At 39.5% G+C, this 18,904-nt stretch overlaps 1 protein-coding gene across 3 annotated transcripts in view; it reads left to right on the top strand.

The window, feature by feature from the left end:
* LOC127446734 (chromodomain-helicase-DNA-binding protein 3-like) overlaps positions 1 to 18,078 on the top strand; it is an 83,099-nt gene extending 65,021 nt beyond the window's left edge. The window contains exons 40-41 of one of the 3 annotated variants that reach the window (XM_051707904.1): positions 581 to 707; positions 15,577 to 18,078. In XM_051707904.1, coding sequence (XP_051563864.1) covers positions 581 to 707; positions 15,577 to 15,680 — 231 coding nt within the window. In that variant the 3' untranslated portion in view covers positions 15,681 to 18,078. Of the gene's footprint in view, positions 1 to 580; positions 708 to 5,050; positions 5,276 to 15,576 lie in introns of those variants that run through there. The other 2 variants (XM_051707883.1, XM_051707893.1) reach the window with 2 other exon arrangements.
* The last annotated feature ends 826 nt before the right edge of the window (positions 18,079 to 18,904 follow it).

Below are 18,904 nucleotides of genomic sequence, written 5' to 3'. Positions count from 1 at the left end.
ACGAGAAGCGCCACATCACTACTAGAACACAGCACAGGTATCAAACACAGGGCACGTCAATGCGGTTCATGTGGCAGACAGTACACACAAAAGTTACCAAGGTTTTTCCCTTCTTCAAGAATGAACAATGCTACAGTAAATAATCTGTGTCCTTTGATAATGATTTGGGTAGAATTTAATGGAAAATATGCGAGTTGCGCTCCGTGGCATGGCAGAAATTTGAGCAGCCTCCGGAGTCGTAGCTGGGCGCCTCCGACAGACGCCGAGCGGCAGCGGCGGAGTGTGTACCTTCATAGAAAACAATTGTTCCGAATGCGCCATGTCGTCCGCCAGACACATCCGGTGTGCGACCCCCTTAAGAAGGTAGCTGCCAGTGTAAGCAGTAGACATGAAGCACACATCCACTTACACCCCAATACACCTAGATAGTCATTTGTTGCAGCCAAATGGTTTTATCCAAATGTGCAGCATCTCAAAATGAATTTTTTACCACTACTTTAAGTTGGGTTTATATGTTTTAGCTTCTTAAATCTAAATCCACATAGTCTCTTTCACACAGTTTCTCTTTCCCTTTATCTAGCCCATTCCTCCGGGCCCCTATGCCACGCCACAGATCTTTGGTTCCCCTTTCACACCTGCACCTTCAGCGGCTCTCACTCTGGCAGGGGCCAACTACAGCCAGATGCCCCCTGGCTCCTTCATATCAGGTCAGTTCTGCTGATCCGTCCCTAGAAAGACCCCTCAATCAAAACTACCATTATAAACTCTCCAGTGGTCTCATGTTCAAGTTAATCTGAACCATGACAAAACCTTTTTTTTACCATATTTTCCAGAATATAATATTTATATATATTTTTTGTCATCCAAAAGTTTCTGTGACTTGTAGTCCAAACTGACTAACAAATAGGATTACTCTAAAAGATTGCCGTCACATGCAACTCAGCACATCCCCCCAAAAAATATGTTTTATCACACACCAATTACTACAAGAAGATGCTCCCAATTCAAACAAGCCTAAATATGACATGATACAATTCGCTAAGCGGCTAAAGGGACTTTTGCTACTCCTGGGTCCTAATACTTGTAGGATGCACCCTCTTTTTCATTGCAAACTTATACACGTATTCGATTTATCTGTGTTTTTGTCCTGATTTTGACCAGGACTTATTTTAAGGTGTGACTTATTTTCCGGAAAATGGGGTAGCACAATTAAAAAAACAAATCCGTTTACCTTATATTTTAACTGCTTGCATTGCACAAGGGTTGTTCACAAAAGTCTGGTAGTAGGTTAAAAACTACATTTTGTATGTGGCAAAACTGTTGATTTGAATTTTCATGATGGTTTTGAGAACAGCCTGTGCATGTGTTGTGTTATCTGTGTAAATACTGTATATGAGATGACTGATATTTGTGTTTGTATTAAATTGAGGCCACAGGAAAAGATGTGGATATTGAAATTCTAAACATGAAAAAAAAATAAAATAAAAAATTTAAAGCCTTGTTCGATGAATGTCAGGCTTATTTTCAAACTTTTGTGATTGAAAAGAGCTTTGACCAGCTGGAGAGGGCATTGATGTGTTTGTTTGGTTGTTTGAAATTTGAACAGCAGATTTGCTTGCCATCTGTTGATCATGGCAGTGACAATTGTGAAAACAGTACGTTTTATAAATCGCTCTGGATAACAGCATCTGCTATATGCCTTAAATGTAAATTGCAAAGACATTTTGCTTAAAGGCAGAGGAATTCTGTCTGCCATTAATGTCATGAATGTAAAATATGTAGTCTCAAGGGAAGAAGGTTTGTGCAAATACACCAGACATGTATACCACACACACACACACACACACACACACACACACACACACACACAATACTCTCTAGAATATAAAGCTGTGATTTTGTTCTCTGTGCACTTTTATGGTTTGGCAGCATACCTGTTACCTGAGGCTATAATGGAGTTCTGAAGCAAGCAGTGATATGCAATAATAAATTTATTAGTGGTGCTTGCGATGGCAAATACTATTGCTCATATCAACCCCTAACCCTGTACCCCTCATCCAGCACCATTTGAGCTATGGACATAAATGACACCTCAAATCGTGTGACTCAAATGTTTGGAAGAAATATCACTGTTCTTAATTAAAAATTATATTAATCTATGTGTAGAGCTATGCCCAGCCTTATTTGTTTGAACCTGGAATGCTCGGAAATCGAACTGAGAGAGATGGAAGAGGCTGAGGAATCCATAGTCACACCGTGTCCTAACCAGATGTGACACAACACATAATAAAAAAATAACATATCTTTTCCATGTTAATCTGAGTTTTTGTCCTAAACTGCGCTGCAACAAGCAACAGGGCATTCTATCAATAGATTTTTATTTAGGGGGTGTCACACCTGTCCACTGGTGCCAGGTTATAATGCCATTCTACATTTACATTTATCCAAAGCAACTTACAGTGCCCTTATTACAAGGACAATCCCCCTGGAGCAACCTAGAGTTAAGTGCCTTGCTCAAGGACAAGGACACAATGGTGGTGGCTGTGGGAATTGAACCAACAACCTTTTGCTTACTAGTTCAGTGCTTTAGTCCACTACGCCATGCCACACCCCCTCCACTACTATTCTGAACCATTCTGATTACCATCTGTAATAAAAACTGCCTCCTTTCCTCAGGTGTTAAAATCGCAGGTTTTTAAAATTAAGCTTAATCTATAATGAGGCTAATTTACATAGAAAGGAGGTGTGTTTGTGTGATAAGGAAGGACAAAGACTTCATTTAAATACTCAAGATGTAGTTTTATTTTAGGGCTGATTTTAAACTAGATTGCGGGTGGTTAGTGAATAAGATGCAGATAATTTGCTGAAATACCATATGAAGAAGTGGCACAACTGTGTAGTGAAAAATTAATGAATGCAACGTACATGAACCGGGGTCGTAGCAACCACCGAGAACACACTAGCAACACCCTAACAATCATACAGAACACCTTAGCAATTGCATAGCAATGCCCTGGCAACCACCCACAACACCCAAGCACCGTGGTAGCATCTTTGGCACAAGAAAGCACCACTTTCAAATCACACCCTTTAAAACTTTAGCATCTCATTTGTTACAAGGCAAAATCCAGAGTGGATTTAACCTCCCTCTTTTTCTCCTGGCTCTCTCTTTTTCAGATTTCTTTCTCTCACTCTACTTTTGTTTGTGTGTACCGTTTGAGAGAACGCTTTATTTCACAATAGATAATTTGTGATGTCAGTATTTGGTACATGTAGCTTCTCTTTAAAGCACTTTGAAAATGAAACATTTGATTTTAGAACAAATTTAACAAAAGATTTAATCTAATAAAAGTTCCACTACTACTTGTTCCAGTGAACCTGAATTGATTCTTGCTCCACAGATGCAATTTGTATTATTAAGTCATAGGACAGGGTTACAAATTGAATCCCTGCTCAGTATGTCACTGTTTATAAATGGAAACATATACTCTGTCCATAGTTATAAAATCCAGTGACATAAGGCACACTTTGATTATTTATATTACTGCAAAATATGATTCTGCTTAGGATTTTAACACATGTAATTGCATATTAATTTGAGAGGGCCCCCATGAAATGTTTGGCTAAATAATTTCTCACACTCCATCTTCGGTCCAAGAGAACATATTATCCCTGCCAGTGAGTTTATTGTTTCAATATTAGCTCTGTAACAGCATATGTGGCAGGAAGCACAGAAATGCAGTTATTTTTGTTTGGTGTTTTCTGTTTACTCTATTACTGGCCAAACTCCGTCCGTCATCCTGACCGTATATGTGTATGGAGTCGAAGATTTCTTGATTGAATGTCTGATACCAATCTTTTTACCACAGCATCTGAGGGAGGCATATTTCTTGCCATATTGCTTTTTCTGAAAATATCATTACGCTTATCCAGAGCCATAGCCGTGCCAGGAATTGCTTAGCCGAGGGAACATTTTTTTGCTTTTCTACTCAGATATTTTTAAGAGAGTGGAAAAAAAGCAGACAGAAACACAAATGTGCTCGTGCCTTTATGCCGGTCTTTAAACCCCTGGAGGCAGAGCTAGTCTCTCTCTCTCTTTCTGTCTCTCTGTCTCTCTTTGTCTCTCTATGTCTCTGTCTGTCACTGAAATAGGCCCATAATTCAGATCCTGGTGGGTGTAGAGTCTGATTGGGTTTGTTGAAGCCATACATGCTGAACCCTCACAGGGCTAAAAATATACCTGCTTGGGGCCCATTTGAACCCTCTGGTCCCTGATTGAGACAGCTGTGGTGACCCCAGCTTAAACTAAGCCAAGAGTGAAATAAAAACAGCATGCCAGTCTAAACAAAAAAAGAGGGAGAGAAAAAAGATATAAAAGAAAAGAGAAAAATTAAGGACAGAGTGTTTTGATCTGTTTAGCGTACTCCATAATAGGACATTTTTGGACCCAGTCAAAGATCTCTCTAAAAGACTGAGAAAGAAGTAAGAGGGAGGATTGAGAGCGAACAGGAAAAATGCAGAGCGATCTGTGAGCACGTCTTTGCCTCTGCAGAAAGCCTAGCAGAACCCTGTAACATCTTTCAATCATTCTTAAAGTTGTCAGAAATAAAGACTTTGGCAAGCGCCTCGTGTTTTCTTTTTTAAGTCATTGCCACTTGAACTCTTAGCTATGTCATGAACTTTATGAAGCAAAAGGTTTTAGACACATTATGTCAACACAGATTTCTTTGGAAAAACATCCCAAACAACTAACATCACTTTTTACTTTGTGAATGTTCAGTGCGGCATTACTCTCGCAGCCAATAAATGACGCGTTCACAGCTCTCAGGATTACTGTACGAGCTAGAAACTCTAAACTGGGAGATTTGGTTGTCACAGATTTCAAGCAGAATTCCCAAACTGTTCAAGCTTTTTTAGTTTTGGTTTTGAGAAGGCCTCCTTCCAGCCTACTGCCAAGAGTTTGTGTGTTTTCTGATTCCGATGCTTGCCGCTGCTTGCCCGCTCCCAACCCCCCCAGTGTCTACAGTCTGCCCCCTTTCTGCCTCCACAGAAGCTCCGTCCTGCTTGAAGACCAAGGAACATGACGTGCTCCAGCGCCAGAGGGTGGTGGACCTGTGGAAGGATGGAAAGTCGGAAGGGTCAATTGGGCTAGAGCTTTGCATGCCTAAATCCACTGTACACAGCATCATCATCAAGTATCGCCTCAGCAACACGGTGGAGAACCTTCCACGCAATGGGCGGCCCTAAAAACCCTGACCAAAAGAGCGATGGATGGAGACAAGGGATGGGGGAAAGAGACTGTAGTATGTGAGGGGCAGAGAGGCTGGAAAAGGGGGGGGTGGAGAGACTGATAAATTGGGAATGAAAGAGAGAGGAGGGGAGGGAACAGCTAAAAACATGCAGAGGAGTGGGACAGTCAGAAAATATTTTAGCAGATAGAATAAGGAAGAAAAGAAAGAGAGAGGATGGTGGGGGGGTGGATAGGGGAAGTGAGCTAGGAAGGAAGAGAGTGTCAGTGCTACTAAAAGAGGGGATCACCATGACTACTTGAGTACAGGAGGAATAATAGCAGTTTGACAAATGCAAAAAAGAGAGAAACAAAGTAGGGAAAAGGTGCAAAATGGATGAAAGCAAATTACTCAACATGCCACGATGAAACAAGAGCCTTTTGGTCTGTCAGAGAGTAGCAGACGACAAAAACACAGACCTCTTCTTCCACTCCTGCTCTTTCCACCACTTTTTTCCATTTTCTATCTGCCTTCCGTTCTCACTCTCTCTCTCTCACCCTTGCCCCCACCATTCTCTTTCTTTCATCTCTCAGTCCGAGAGAAGTCGCAACAGTTTAATTTTTCATTTGGCCGGAGGAACGAGAGTGCTCGTTTAAGTGCCCAAAACCTTCCCTCCCTAATTCCACTGCAAATCTCTCTTTGCTGCATCCCTTTATATCTCTCTTTCTTTATCATTTACCCCCTCTCCTTTTCTCTCTGTTTCTCTCTTTCTCTCTCTCTCTCTCTCTCTCTCTCTATGTCACACACACACATATACCCACAAAAGAGATCTGCAGCCTCTCACAATGTCAGAACTGAAGAATTCCAACAGACAGAAGTTTTCCAAAATACCACAAGTTTGTTTTCTGTTATTGAAACCCCTGACCCAATCAAAACAGTTTTGGAACTGTGGCAAAGTGAAGTGGAACTATCTTTTTTTGTCTTCTTCTTGGAAGCAGTGGACCTCTTGAAAATTCTCCCAGTTTAACCACCTCCAGCCATGGACTCTGTGCTCCTAAACCAGGACTCTGAAATGTTACAGGGTCTATACCATGGCACGAAATCTTGAGAAGTAAATTAGAAAGTCATGGCTTTTTCAGCCTGACATTCCATATTCATGAAGCGTATCATTCTGGAGGACTCAGACTGAAACTGTTGTACAACCTGTTCGGAGTGGTGATGCAAAAATAAATATCTAACTAATGGAGAGTGATTAGTTTATCAATAGCAAACCTTGAAGCACATATGCTGCTAGGAATTGCTCTCCTTAGCTGAAATGAGAACAGTTTCATAGTTTTCCTTATGACATTTCAAGCTTTCTTTTGGAAGGGGCACACTGGTCCTGGGTCAGTGCAGAAGACCTGCAAGCTGAGTATGCAACACATACACAACTCAACCTGTGGGACCAAATTCCTGTGCTGTGCTAGAGCCAGATTCAATTCCCAGCAGGACGTTTATACAGTACATGACTGTTGTATGAGAACTCCCTGCATTCTACAAAAATGCTCAAACACACCCATGCAAGCACACATACAGTAGCCAAGAGCCATTAAAGGAGCTCCTTATTTTACACCATGGGATGTGTTTTATTGTAGTAGGCTGAGTGTGTGTGTGTGTGTGCGCGCATGGCCTTGCATTAATAAGCAAATGCATTACACTTTGGAGATCTGTATCAGTACACTGAGGCTAATTGTGTGTATGTTTGTGTTTGGGTGTGTGCACACTTCAGTGGATACTGTAGGAGTGAAGATTTAGGGCCGCTGGTATATGGATTCTATGTGAGTGATTAATTGTGTGAGTTTGCTGGTTGTTTGGATAGGCTGGGTCGCTGAGGCCAGCTGCAATCATCTGAATGTTTTTCTGGTTTACTGAAAACAGAGGAAGAAATAAAGAGAGTAAGAGTTGAGGCAGGCTGATATGTAAGAGCAAACTTGATGCCCTCAGATCATGTTTGCTCAGAGAAAGTGAGATACAGAGAGAGAGAGAGAGCCAGTCTGAAGGCTAGGGAATACTTTGTTTATCAGTGTGCCGTTACGTATCGCGCATAGTTGAGTGCTTTAGCCTTTCAAAGTGTAGTCTTTTGACCATGATGGCATACATACATGTTTGACCCATGCATGCTACGAATGCTTTGCAATACTCTTTAGTGCAGTTTGGTGGATGTACAAACCAAATGTACAGGTATGCAAGACAAGAAAAACTGGGAACGAAACATGGCGGCACTCAGAAAACCATATAATTTATACAGTTGTACTTGTAATGTGCACTTCAGAGAGAGGCATTCTAAGAGAGAGAGATGTCTTTTGATACATATTGGCTAATCAGTTTGGAACGGCACTGCTAAAGACGGGTGAAAACGGGGTCCAAAAGGTTTTTGGATTTGTTCACTTTGAGAATGCATGTGACAACATTGGGCTCGTAGTGTAAACATTTATCCATTTGAATGCATTCAAACAGCAGTGAAGGGCTGCCCACTCACCTGTCAATCAACGACTATGCTACAAGTGTTTCAAACTTTGCCGGTTAAATGCGGTATTAAAAAGCGCATACATCAGGGGTATTCAATTAAATTTCCAAGAGGCCAGGTCTCGACATTTCCACCCCACTAAAGGTCCGGACAATAATAGCTTGTATAATTTAGTAGCCATTCTGACTAATGACAATGTAGTAAGAAATTAACATTTTTTGGAATAGTTATTATAAATTTCCAAGTTGGCAGCAATAGTAGCCTACTTGCTTAAATGTTTGAAATTAGTTTTGTAGACAAATATAATTGTGCCACCATATTAATTTATTTCATTTCATTTATTTATTTCAACTTAAATTGAATTTAATAAAAAAAGTTTTTGAAATTGATGACTTGGACCAAATAATAAAGAAAAGCAGCCAATAAGTGCCCAACATTGATGGGAACTCCTTCAATACTGTTTAAAAAGCATCCCAGGGTGATACCTCAAGAAGTTGGTTGAGAAAATGTCAAGAGCACATGTCTGCAAATTCTAGGAGTTTTGATTTATTTTGGATTTTGTTTAGTCACAACATAATTACCATAGCTCCATTTATGTTATTCCATAGTTTTGATGACTTTACTAATATTCTTAAATGTGAAGAAAAAAAATTATAATAAAGAATGAGTGTGTTTCAAAACTTTTGACCGGTAGTGTATATCGTCATGAAATCAGAGACTCTGCCCTTGAAATCCAAACTCAAGTGGTCAAAAAAGACACATATTACGACCAGGTGTAAACGGTTATGTGTCTTGGCTGTCATCTTGTGATCGGAAAGCCCAAACTGCATCATAAAACCACGTGTAAACAGGGCCTGAGAGAGGTGGTCTGAGAAAGAGGCAATCTGCAGATAGGCAGGCAGGCAAAAAGAGAGACGATTGCGGAAAGAGAGACTGTCTCAGAGAAAACATTCAGAGACAAAGAGAGAGTTTGAAATAGAGTTTTAGAGATAATGGCAGTGTAAAGCTGCTTCAGAGAGAGAAACACTTTGTAAAAGAGAGAGACTGTCCCAGAGAGACATATCAGGGAGAGAGAGGCAGTCTAAGATAGAAATAGTTTGGGAGAGAGACCGTCTGAGAGAGAAAAGAGACAGTATAAGAGAGAGACAGTCTGAGAGGCAGATAGTCTGGAATAGAGACAATCTGAGAGAAAGACAGTCTCGAAGAGAGAGGCAGTCTGAGACAGCGACTCATATCCAAGATTGTTGATTATAGAAGCAGAGAGTCGAAGTCACTCAGAGATCTGAATCTGAGTAATGAATTATTTTCCTTGGCTCACATTAGAGGAGCATGCAGTACAACTTTCTGAGACATGAAAGTTACCCGACGGGTTTCTAACTCAGCATTTCCCCCTTGTAAAGGAGCCCCAACACATTCCAAGCTTTCTCCAGGCACTTTTCTATCTGAGGACCATACATTTTTCCTCTCTTGTTACATGTTTACAAAATGGTGCCAGTCTTAATCAGATAATTTAAGTTAACACTTTAGCCTGTTCTATTACACAGATTTATTTTTGCACAGTCAAGAATGCCAGTCTCAGCCAACAAATGACTCTGGCAATATTGCCCTTGAATAATCTTAGGTTGTGTAATATTGAAGAACACATGCCAAGAGGGATTATCATTTTGAAGATCTTGAAACTGGTCCTCAATGCCTTGCAAGTCTAGGCCTGAGATGAAATCACAACCACAGCACACAATGAAGATATCTGTCACCTTTAATCCCTCCCCTTGTGTCAGGAGATTGCACAACCAGTCAACAATTTTTAGCTTTGAACAATGCCTAGATATGTACATACAGCATCTGTAAGGTGTGTTGATCCACAAGAACAGACAGAACACTAGATTAGACTTTAATCGTATATGTCAACTTGTGTGGTAGAAATTCTCTCAATGGGTGATATTCATGAAATCTGTCGAGAAAATGTCCTGGTCAAATTTAACCCCCAATCAATAAAAAAAATTATGAAATCATATTTTGCATAAATAAAATGAAGCCTACATGTTTTTTTTGTTGTTGTTTTTTTGTTTTTTTTGCATTGTGATATTATTTTCAGGACATTTAAGTACAACCAGAACAAAAGCCTTCCTCTAATCTTTGGACATGTAGCCAACCCAAGAAGCCACAACAAAAGCATGCAAACTGCTTTTGAAAAATGAAATAAATATCAATACTTTACAATGTGATTTAAGCGTTGAATCCACCAGAAACTAAAGGACTATCTGCAGCAGATTTTGAAATGCACATGACAGATGTCACGATTTTGTCTTGCCTTTACCTCATAGCAGCTGACTGCTGCCTGGCATTTTTCACCTCTTTTTAACATTCTTTCTGCTTGCTCCACTGTCAATCCCACAATCCCCTGTGCAAACCTGCTGCTTAGCTCCCATAGAGAATGAATTGGAAATGTCTGCTCATGCTCCGCTCACCCCTCGCTAATGGATACACAGGGTTAAGGCTAGGTTATACTTAATTTTTCTGCATGTCGGTACTACTCCTACATGTTCGAGCGCTCATCCTTTCAAAGGCTGCATCTGAATATGAATACTTCCTTACTATATAGTATACTTAAACAGTATACCAGTGAACTAGGGTGTCCGAATCCCCAGTATTAAAGAGTAGGAGAGAAATACGTGGATGACCATTCTGAAGTGTGCATCCACTGGACACTTTACTAGACCATAATGCCTCAGGATCTGACGAGATGTTGCGTTCAAAATGGTAAATTCATTTCTCATTTCAAGTGAAAGTGTTATATTCAGTTGTGCTCAAAAGTTTGCTTACCCTGGCAGAAATTGTGAAATTTTGGCATTGATTTTGAAAATATGACTGATCATGCAAATAGTTTTTTGGCTCCTTTTTAAATCATAATGATTACAGAAATCACCTAAATGGCCCTGATCAAAAGATTACATACCCTTGAATGTTTGGCCTTGTTACAGACACACAAGGTGACACACACAGGTTTAAATGGCAATTAAAGGTTAATGTCCCACACCTGTGGCTTTTTAAATTGCAATTAGTGTCTGTGTAAATAGTCAATGAGTTTGTTAGCTCTCACGTGGATGCACTGAGCAGGCTAGATACTGAGTCATGGGGAGTAGAAAAGAACTGTCAAAAGACCTGCGTAACAAGGTAATGAAACTTTATAAAGATGGAAAAGGATATAAAAAGATATCCAAAGCCTTGAAAATGCCAGTCAGTACTGTTCAATCACTTATTAAGAAGTGGAAAATTCGGGGATCTCTTAATACTAAGCCAATGTCAGGTAGACCAAGAAAGATTTCAGCCACAACTGCCAGAAGAATTGTTCGGGATACAAAGAAAAACCCACAGGTAACCTCAGGAGAAATACAGGCTGCTCTGGAAAAAGATGGTGTGGTTGTTTCAAGAAGCACAATACGACGATACTTGAACAAAAATGAGCTGCATGGTCGAGTTGCCAGAAAGAAGCCTTTACTGCGCCAATGCCACAAAAAAACACCTTGACACACCTCACAGCTTCTGGCACACTGTAATTTGGAGTGATGAGACCAAAATAGAGCTTTATGGTCACAACCATAAGCGCTATGTTTGGAGAGGGGTCAACAAGTATTTTGCTCCTTGAAACAACCACACCGTCTTTTTCCAGAGCAGCCTGTATTTCTCCTGAGGTTACCTGTGGGTTTTTCTTTATATCCCGAACAATTCTTCTGGCAGTTGTGGCTGAAATTTTGGTCTACCTGACCTTGGCTTGGTATCAAGAGATTCCAGAATTTTCCACTTATTAATAAGTGATTGAACAGTGCTGACTGGCATTTTCAAGGCTTTGGATATCTTTTTATATCCTTTTCCATCTTTATAAAGTTTCATTACCTTGTTACGCAGGTCTTTTGACAGTTCTTTTCTGCTCCCCATGGCTCAGTATCTAGCCTGCTCAGTGCATCCACGTGAGAGCTAACAAACTCATTGTCTATTTATACACAGATACTAATTGCAATTTAAAAAGCCACAGGTGTGGGAAATTAACCTTTATTTGCCATTTATACCTGTGTGTGTGTCACCTTGTGTGTCTGTAACAAGGCCAAACATTCAAGGGTATGTAAACGTTTGATCAGGGCCATTTGGGTGATTTCTGTTACCATTATGATTTAAAAAGGAGCCAGACAACTATGTGATAATAAATGGCTTCATATGATCACTATCCTTAAATAAAAGACAGTTTTTTTTCAAAATCAATGCCAAAATGTCACAATTTCTGCCAGGGTATGCAAACTTTTGAGACATACCATGAAAGTTGTACCTAATGGTTAAATTGTGCTTGTTTAACAAAACGAGAGGTAATTATTTTCACGATTGTTGTTATTACATCATATATTTGGGTCATGGGACAATGCCCACATACCCGAATGCTATTCACCTGAATACCTAAATAATGTTCTTTTTAACCATCTGAGAATTACATCCTTCATCAAACACAGTACATAATCTGACAGTACGCATTTTTAGATGCAGCCAAAGTATATTCTTTTTACCGAGAGCCCATATGGACACATTTGACGCATGTGTACTTTGACTGCTTTGTTGTATTCTTTTAGTGTGGTCAACGGCAGTTGCATGTGCAGACAACGCGCACAGATCCGCCACACTGTGCTATCGGCCAAATTTGCGTCACACACTGCGTGATTTGTAGCAGCACATGGAAAACCAAAGTATATTCTTGCTTTAGTCTAAGCACAATAGCAGTGTTGTTATTGTAGGAGAGTTTATTTGAAATTTTTAATAGAATAGAATAGAATAGAATAGAATTACACTTTTTCAATGTAGGTCAGTTACAGTCATTTAATGTTTTTGGATCCTGTTTATAGAACTAGACAACTCTAGAATGTTCACTGGCAGGAAGGTTAGACAGTATTGGAACAGTTTGTATGTCATAAGTGACTCAATTTTGGCTGCGATCATGTAAGTCTGAGTTAAACTGTGAGTCTGCAGCAAAATCTAGAAGCAAAACATTTCAAACACTAGACACTCACTGTGTGTGTGTATGTGTGTGTGTGGGCAGGTTTAAGTGGTTTACGAGGACTTTTTTTTAGGTTACAAACTGGTAATTACAAGGGTATTATGCTATAAATGTGGTTTATGAGGACATTTCTAGTGTCCCCATAATTGAAATTTCTTGAAAAAACATACTAAACGATGTTTTATTGAAAATGTAAAAATGCAGAACGTTTTTTGTGAGGGTTAGGTTTAGGGGTAGGGTTAGGGTTAGGGGATAGAATATAGTTCATACAGTATAAAAATCATTATGTCTATGGAGAGTCCTCATAATGATAGCTCCACCAACATGTATGTGTGTGTGTGTGTGTGTGTGTGTGTGTGTGTGGTGAACTACAATACTTGGTTGGCTTCTATTGGTACAACCCAGTAATCCTCACATATATCTCTTACACAAGACAAGATGAGTTTTTGTATTATTATTTTTATTATGATGTATTGTATTGTGTATGATATTCTGATATTCTAATGTTTATTCATTAAAGGATACTTAACAATATTCCCTCTAATTTTTGTTCTTGCTGAGCAGATCCTATTTCTACTGGTCGGAACCTCCGGCCACCTGAGCAGGATTATTATATATACAGTGTGTGTGTGTGTGTGTGTGTGTGTGTGTGTGTGTCTATATATATATATATATATATATATACCAACATTTTTGTTAGCACCAATACTGGTGAAATTTCACAATTCTTAGATATTTCAAAAGATATTTTGTAACAGTAAAAATGTATAATATGCTATTGAACACACGCCTTTATTAACAAGTAAAATGTTCATGTACATATTAACCTATTGAATTAAAACAATGACATGTTGCATTAGTGTTTCTCAATTAAGTAAACATTGTTTAATGTTTTGATTCAGTTAAATAGTAATAATATTAAAGACATAGCCTGTTATAAAGTAAACTAAGAACAAATAAAGAGCAGTCAGTGGCTTTCTTTCCAATTTTGTTGTTTGATTAATATTAACAACATAACAGAGACAGCAGCAGATCTATTTGTCTGCATTATAGCATTTACACTGCAATGTCTTGTGTACAGATCCGATATTTTGACACATACCTGATCTGTTAGACCTGTTTGCATTCAAGTAAGACATAAGCGGCTGTTTATGTTAAAGGGATAGTTCACCCAAAAATGAAAATTCTCTCATCATTTACTCACACTCATGCCATCCCAGATGTGTATGACTTTCTTTCTTCTGCAGAACACAAATGAAGATTTTTAGAAGAATATTTCAGCTCTGTAGATCCATACAATACAAGTGAATGGGTGCCAAAATACTGACCCTAAAAAAGCACATAAAGGCATCATAAAAGTAATCCATATGACTCCAGTTGTTAAATCCATGTATTCAGAAGCGATATGATAGGTGTGGGTGAGAAACAGATGAATATTTAAGTCCTTTTATGCTAGAAATTCTTCTCCCTGCCCAGTAGGGGGCGATATGCATGAAGAATGTGAATCACCAAAAACAAAATAAGAAGAAGGTGAATGTTAAAGTGGAGATTGACTGAGCAGGGATGAGAATTTCATCCTGAAGACAATGATTTAACCACTGGAATGTTATGGATTACTTTTATACTGACTTGTGTGATTTTTGGAGCTTAAAAATTTTGGCACCCATTCACTTGCATTATACGGACCTACAGAGCTGAGATATTCTTCTAAAAATCTTCATTTCAGTTCTGCAGATGAAAGAAAGTCATACACATCTGGGATGGCATAAGGGTGAGTAAATGATGAGAGAATTTTCATTTTTGGGCAAACTATTCCTTTAATCAGTCGTGGGACGGGCATTTACCAATATCTATTAACATCTGCAGTTGTGCGGTGTTGTCTTGTCAGACACGGGCGGAATGTTGTTATGGACCATGCGTGACACGGACGAGTTAAGCCGTTGCGCACCGTCTCCAGGACGCGAGCGGGTTCCGAGTTGGGGTGGCATGTGGGGTGGCAAAGCTCATTTTTAGGGTGGCAGCTGCCACCCCCTGCCACCCTTCTGGCCCCGCCCTTGGTTATATTTATATGTTGTTTCACGACTCAATAATGTGTATTTCCACTTTGTTTTCACACAAGATTTCACTCAAAGCGTAAGCTCCATACCGGAAAAAAAGAACATTCATATGGACTGCAGTTCAAACACTGAGCATGCATTTAGCTCTAATACAAGAAATGTCTAGGTTTTCCCAAACACCTTTGAGCCTGCGAGCAGTGCCGAATTTTTTTTCCATCTGGGCGGGAGAAATATCAGAAGTGTGCACCCGTGCATGTCCGCAGCTTAGAGTGAAAAGTGATGCCCACAATGGAGCACAATGGGGTTTCATTTTTTGTGTGTGTGTGTGTTTTTTTTATGTTTTGTTTGTAGATTTGAACTGAAGTATACACAGAAAGTAAAATAAATGTTGAAATTAAAGTAATAGTATGAAAGAAAGAAAGGACTAAACTGAATGATAAAAAGAGAATGGCACAAAGGGAAAAGAGAGAGAGAGAGACGGAAAGAAGAGAAAGACAAAGAAAACCCAAAACTCAGAGCCATTGAGAGATGGAAAGGGTGATGATGAAAAATGGGCACGAAACAGCATATGATGGATATGATGATGTATACAATGAGGATAAAAAGAGAAAATGTCAGATTGTGCTCGATTGTGCTTTCAAATGTTTTATGTTAGCATAAACAAAAGAGGGGAAATTATTCTTTGCTTTGCCTTAGAGTATGGATCATTAACTTGACTTCCTGTGTGTGTTTGCATGTTTCCTGCAGTGTTGAACGGACCCCCCATGTCAGTAAAGAAAGAGAGAGATATGGAGCTTCTGATGGCACGAAGGGAACAGCGCAGTGGGGAGGTGATCTGCATCGACGACTGAATTCAGCCCCTCTCAACACACACATACAGAGAAACAGACACACATACACATGCTGACTCAAAGGACATCTGCATGCAAATGTAAACAACTATTCCTTCAGAACACGCATACGGTAGATGCAGACGTGCACCTGCAAACCTACAGTTTGATGAATGAACTCAGACTATCCTCAGTATCACGGCAGCACTTTCATGGCACCTCGTGTTACAGCTACTTGTTATTCAGCAGAGCAGGTGGTTTCCACACACACACACACAGATACTGTATTTCTCTTCCTCTCATACTATCTATCCCAAATAAGCCTCGCAATTCAGGCATCTCTGAGCAGTTCAGTCACACTCACACGTTCATCCAAAACCCCGTAATCTCGCTAGCGCCTCTTGACACAGACATGAAGCTGCATGTATTTGGAAAAGCATTCGATGAGCTTTACTTCACCCGCAGTGATTCGTTTTCTGACAGCATGCACTTCACAGTCCATGGTTTAGTCAAGCAAAACGCCCAAGCATTAGCTGTGCCTACTTACTAGTGCAGTCTTTCAAGAGAACCCTCAGCACAAGCTAGCGTGACCGTTTTGGAGCCGCCATGTACCGTAAACATGCTTCAAACTGTTGAGCTCTTTTAGCTGCAAGGAGACTTGCTTATTGGGCTTGGTAATGATTTGGGTTGGGAGAGTCACCAGTTTTCCCCTTTTTCTCCCAATTTGGAATGCCCAATTCCCAATGCACTCTAAATCCTCGTGGTCGCATAGTGATTCACCTCAGTCCGGGTGGCAGAGGACGAATCCCAGTTACCTCCGCATCTGAGACCATCAACCCACGCATCTTATCACGTGGCTTGTTGAGCATGTTGCCATGGAGACATAGCACGTGTGGAGGCTTCACACCATCCACCGCGGCAACCACGCTCAATTCACCAAGAACAAACCACATTATAGCGACCACGAGGAGATTACCCCATGTGACTCTACCCTCCCTAGCAACCGGGCCAATTTGGTTGCTTAGGAGACCTGGCTGGAGTCACTCAGCACGCCCTGGGATTCGAACTAGCGAACTAGCGAACTCCAGGGGTGGTAGCCAGCGTATTTTACCACTGAGCTACCCAGGCCCCCTGGTAGAGTCACCTTAATAAACACCTAAAGTAAAGTAAAGTTTCAAACCTACCATGACAGTAAGGAAGTAATGTATTATGTTCAATTACAAACAGTATTGACTGCAATATTGTCTTTGGATGAAAAGACATGTTTGTTATGAAGTTCGAGCCTTAGAATGGGATATCAAGTATTGACCCTTAATGTTGTATTACGGTGAGGTGAAAAGGGCTCAACAGCATTGTTGAAAATGCTGAAAATTGAAAATGTAACATTGGCAAGACATCTTCGTACCTCCCTCAATGTTAATGATTGTTACTTGGTCCTGCACTTTCCAAACTCCTCCTCCTTTTTCTATCTCTCTGATCACCCATCACTTCACCCTCTTTCATTCAGACGAATTGCTAACTTTTCCATGTCTCAACTGCACTCCTTATTTTTTTTTCAGATTTCTCCTTTTTATGAGCTCTTTAATATTGTTTTCTGTATTTAAGATCAGTTTCATTGTGTTCTCCTGATTTTAATCCTTGTTATTACAACTATGATTATTGTTAATGCTCTTAATGTTGTCCTTGATGTTACGATTGCAAAGCTTCTACCAAATGAAAATAATAATTTAAAAAACAGTCGAAACATTGATACATTGTATGTTTGGTCCGTGACATTTCTCTATAGCGGACCTCTTGTAATAATATTCAACGAAGAGGTTGGACGAACTTCGGAATGATCGACATCATTACTATCTAATAAACACTGCTGACTATCTAGATTTGATGCAGTGGATCACATGTGGAACCGTAAAATTGAAAACATATGAATGCATATATTCAAATCAGCAAATGAAATTCCTTCTGCATTTCCTTAATGTTTCTTTGCAACCTTTGGCTCCTACAAATACACAGCCTTGTACTGTGATGGCCTTAAATGGTAATACAACTGTATAGAGTTAACCTGCAGATGTGAACTCTGTATAGGGCTGCAGTTGTACTAAACTTAGCAAGGTCTCAATTGAAACAGAACATGAGTTGCAGTGTTAACTTATTTGCTCCGGTCTCCAGCATAGTTCCTCCTTTGTTGAAACTGAAATATTGCAGATTTTATTGCTTGGTATTATTTGGGAGAGTTGTGTCAAATCAAACAATTTCTTTCTATTTTTCCTTTCTGTCTTTCTGTTGTGTCACTGTTGTTGTGATTCCAGACAGTCAGTGACAATGTTGTGATTGACATTCGGCACACCGAACGGAACATGTTAATAATGCCTCTTTCTCTCTTTTGTTTTATTTGTAATAAAATAAAAATTCACATGAAGACTTTTTTGTATTGCTGTGCTTATTGTCAGGTTAGAAAAGATGTTATGTTGGAGAAGTTTCTGTATTTCACTTTAAATGGCAAGTCAATTGTAAGTATTAAAAGTATAGTTCACACAAATATGACAATTATCTCTTCAGTTACTCACCCTCATGCCATCTTAAACTATTTCTTCTGCGTCTTAAACTTTCTTTCTTCTGATATATGATGTGTGTTTGTCCATACATTGTAAGTCACTGGGGTCCAAAGCTTTCAAGCTCCAAAAAGGACATAAAGGCAGAACAAAAAAGTCGTTAATTTATGTCTTCCAAAGCGATACAATTACTTAGGGTGAGAAACAAGGCACAAATGTGGTCCTAATTTACTAAAAACCTTAGAAGACATAGATTACTGCCTTTTTTTTTTTTTTCGTAGCTTGAAATTTTGGACCCCATTGACTTCCATTGACTGGACAAATGCACTTCATACATCCTTCAAAAAATCTTCACTTGTGTTCCACAGAAGAAAGAAAGTCATCAGGTTTAGATGACAAGAGGGTGAGTGAATGATGAGATAATTATCATTTTGTATCACAATTTCTTTCATAAAATGCTTATGTCAATACACAAGCATTGAAAAATTATGCACTTTCTTGCCTTGGTTGACTTCAGACCTTGCTGGTAAATATCGAAACATTTTTAAGAGTGTCAACACCGTTAGAGATGGTAGTGCCAGGAAATCCTATTAGGACATTAGAATTAAGACATTTGCCCTTTCCGTATTTATTTATCACTATTTTTTGAAAATATTCGATAATTGACGCAAGCCATTGTCAACATTTGTTTAT

Source organism: Myxocyprinus asiaticus, chromosome 1, assembly GCF_019703515.2.
Source record: "Myxocyprinus asiaticus isolate MX2 ecotype Aquarium Trade chromosome 1, UBuf_Myxa_2, whole genome shotgun sequence".
Lineage (NCBI taxonomy): Eukaryota > Metazoa > Chordata > Actinopteri > Cypriniformes > Catostomidae > Myxocyprinus > Myxocyprinus asiaticus.
This window is presented reverse-complemented; position numbering and strand designations above follow the sequence as displayed.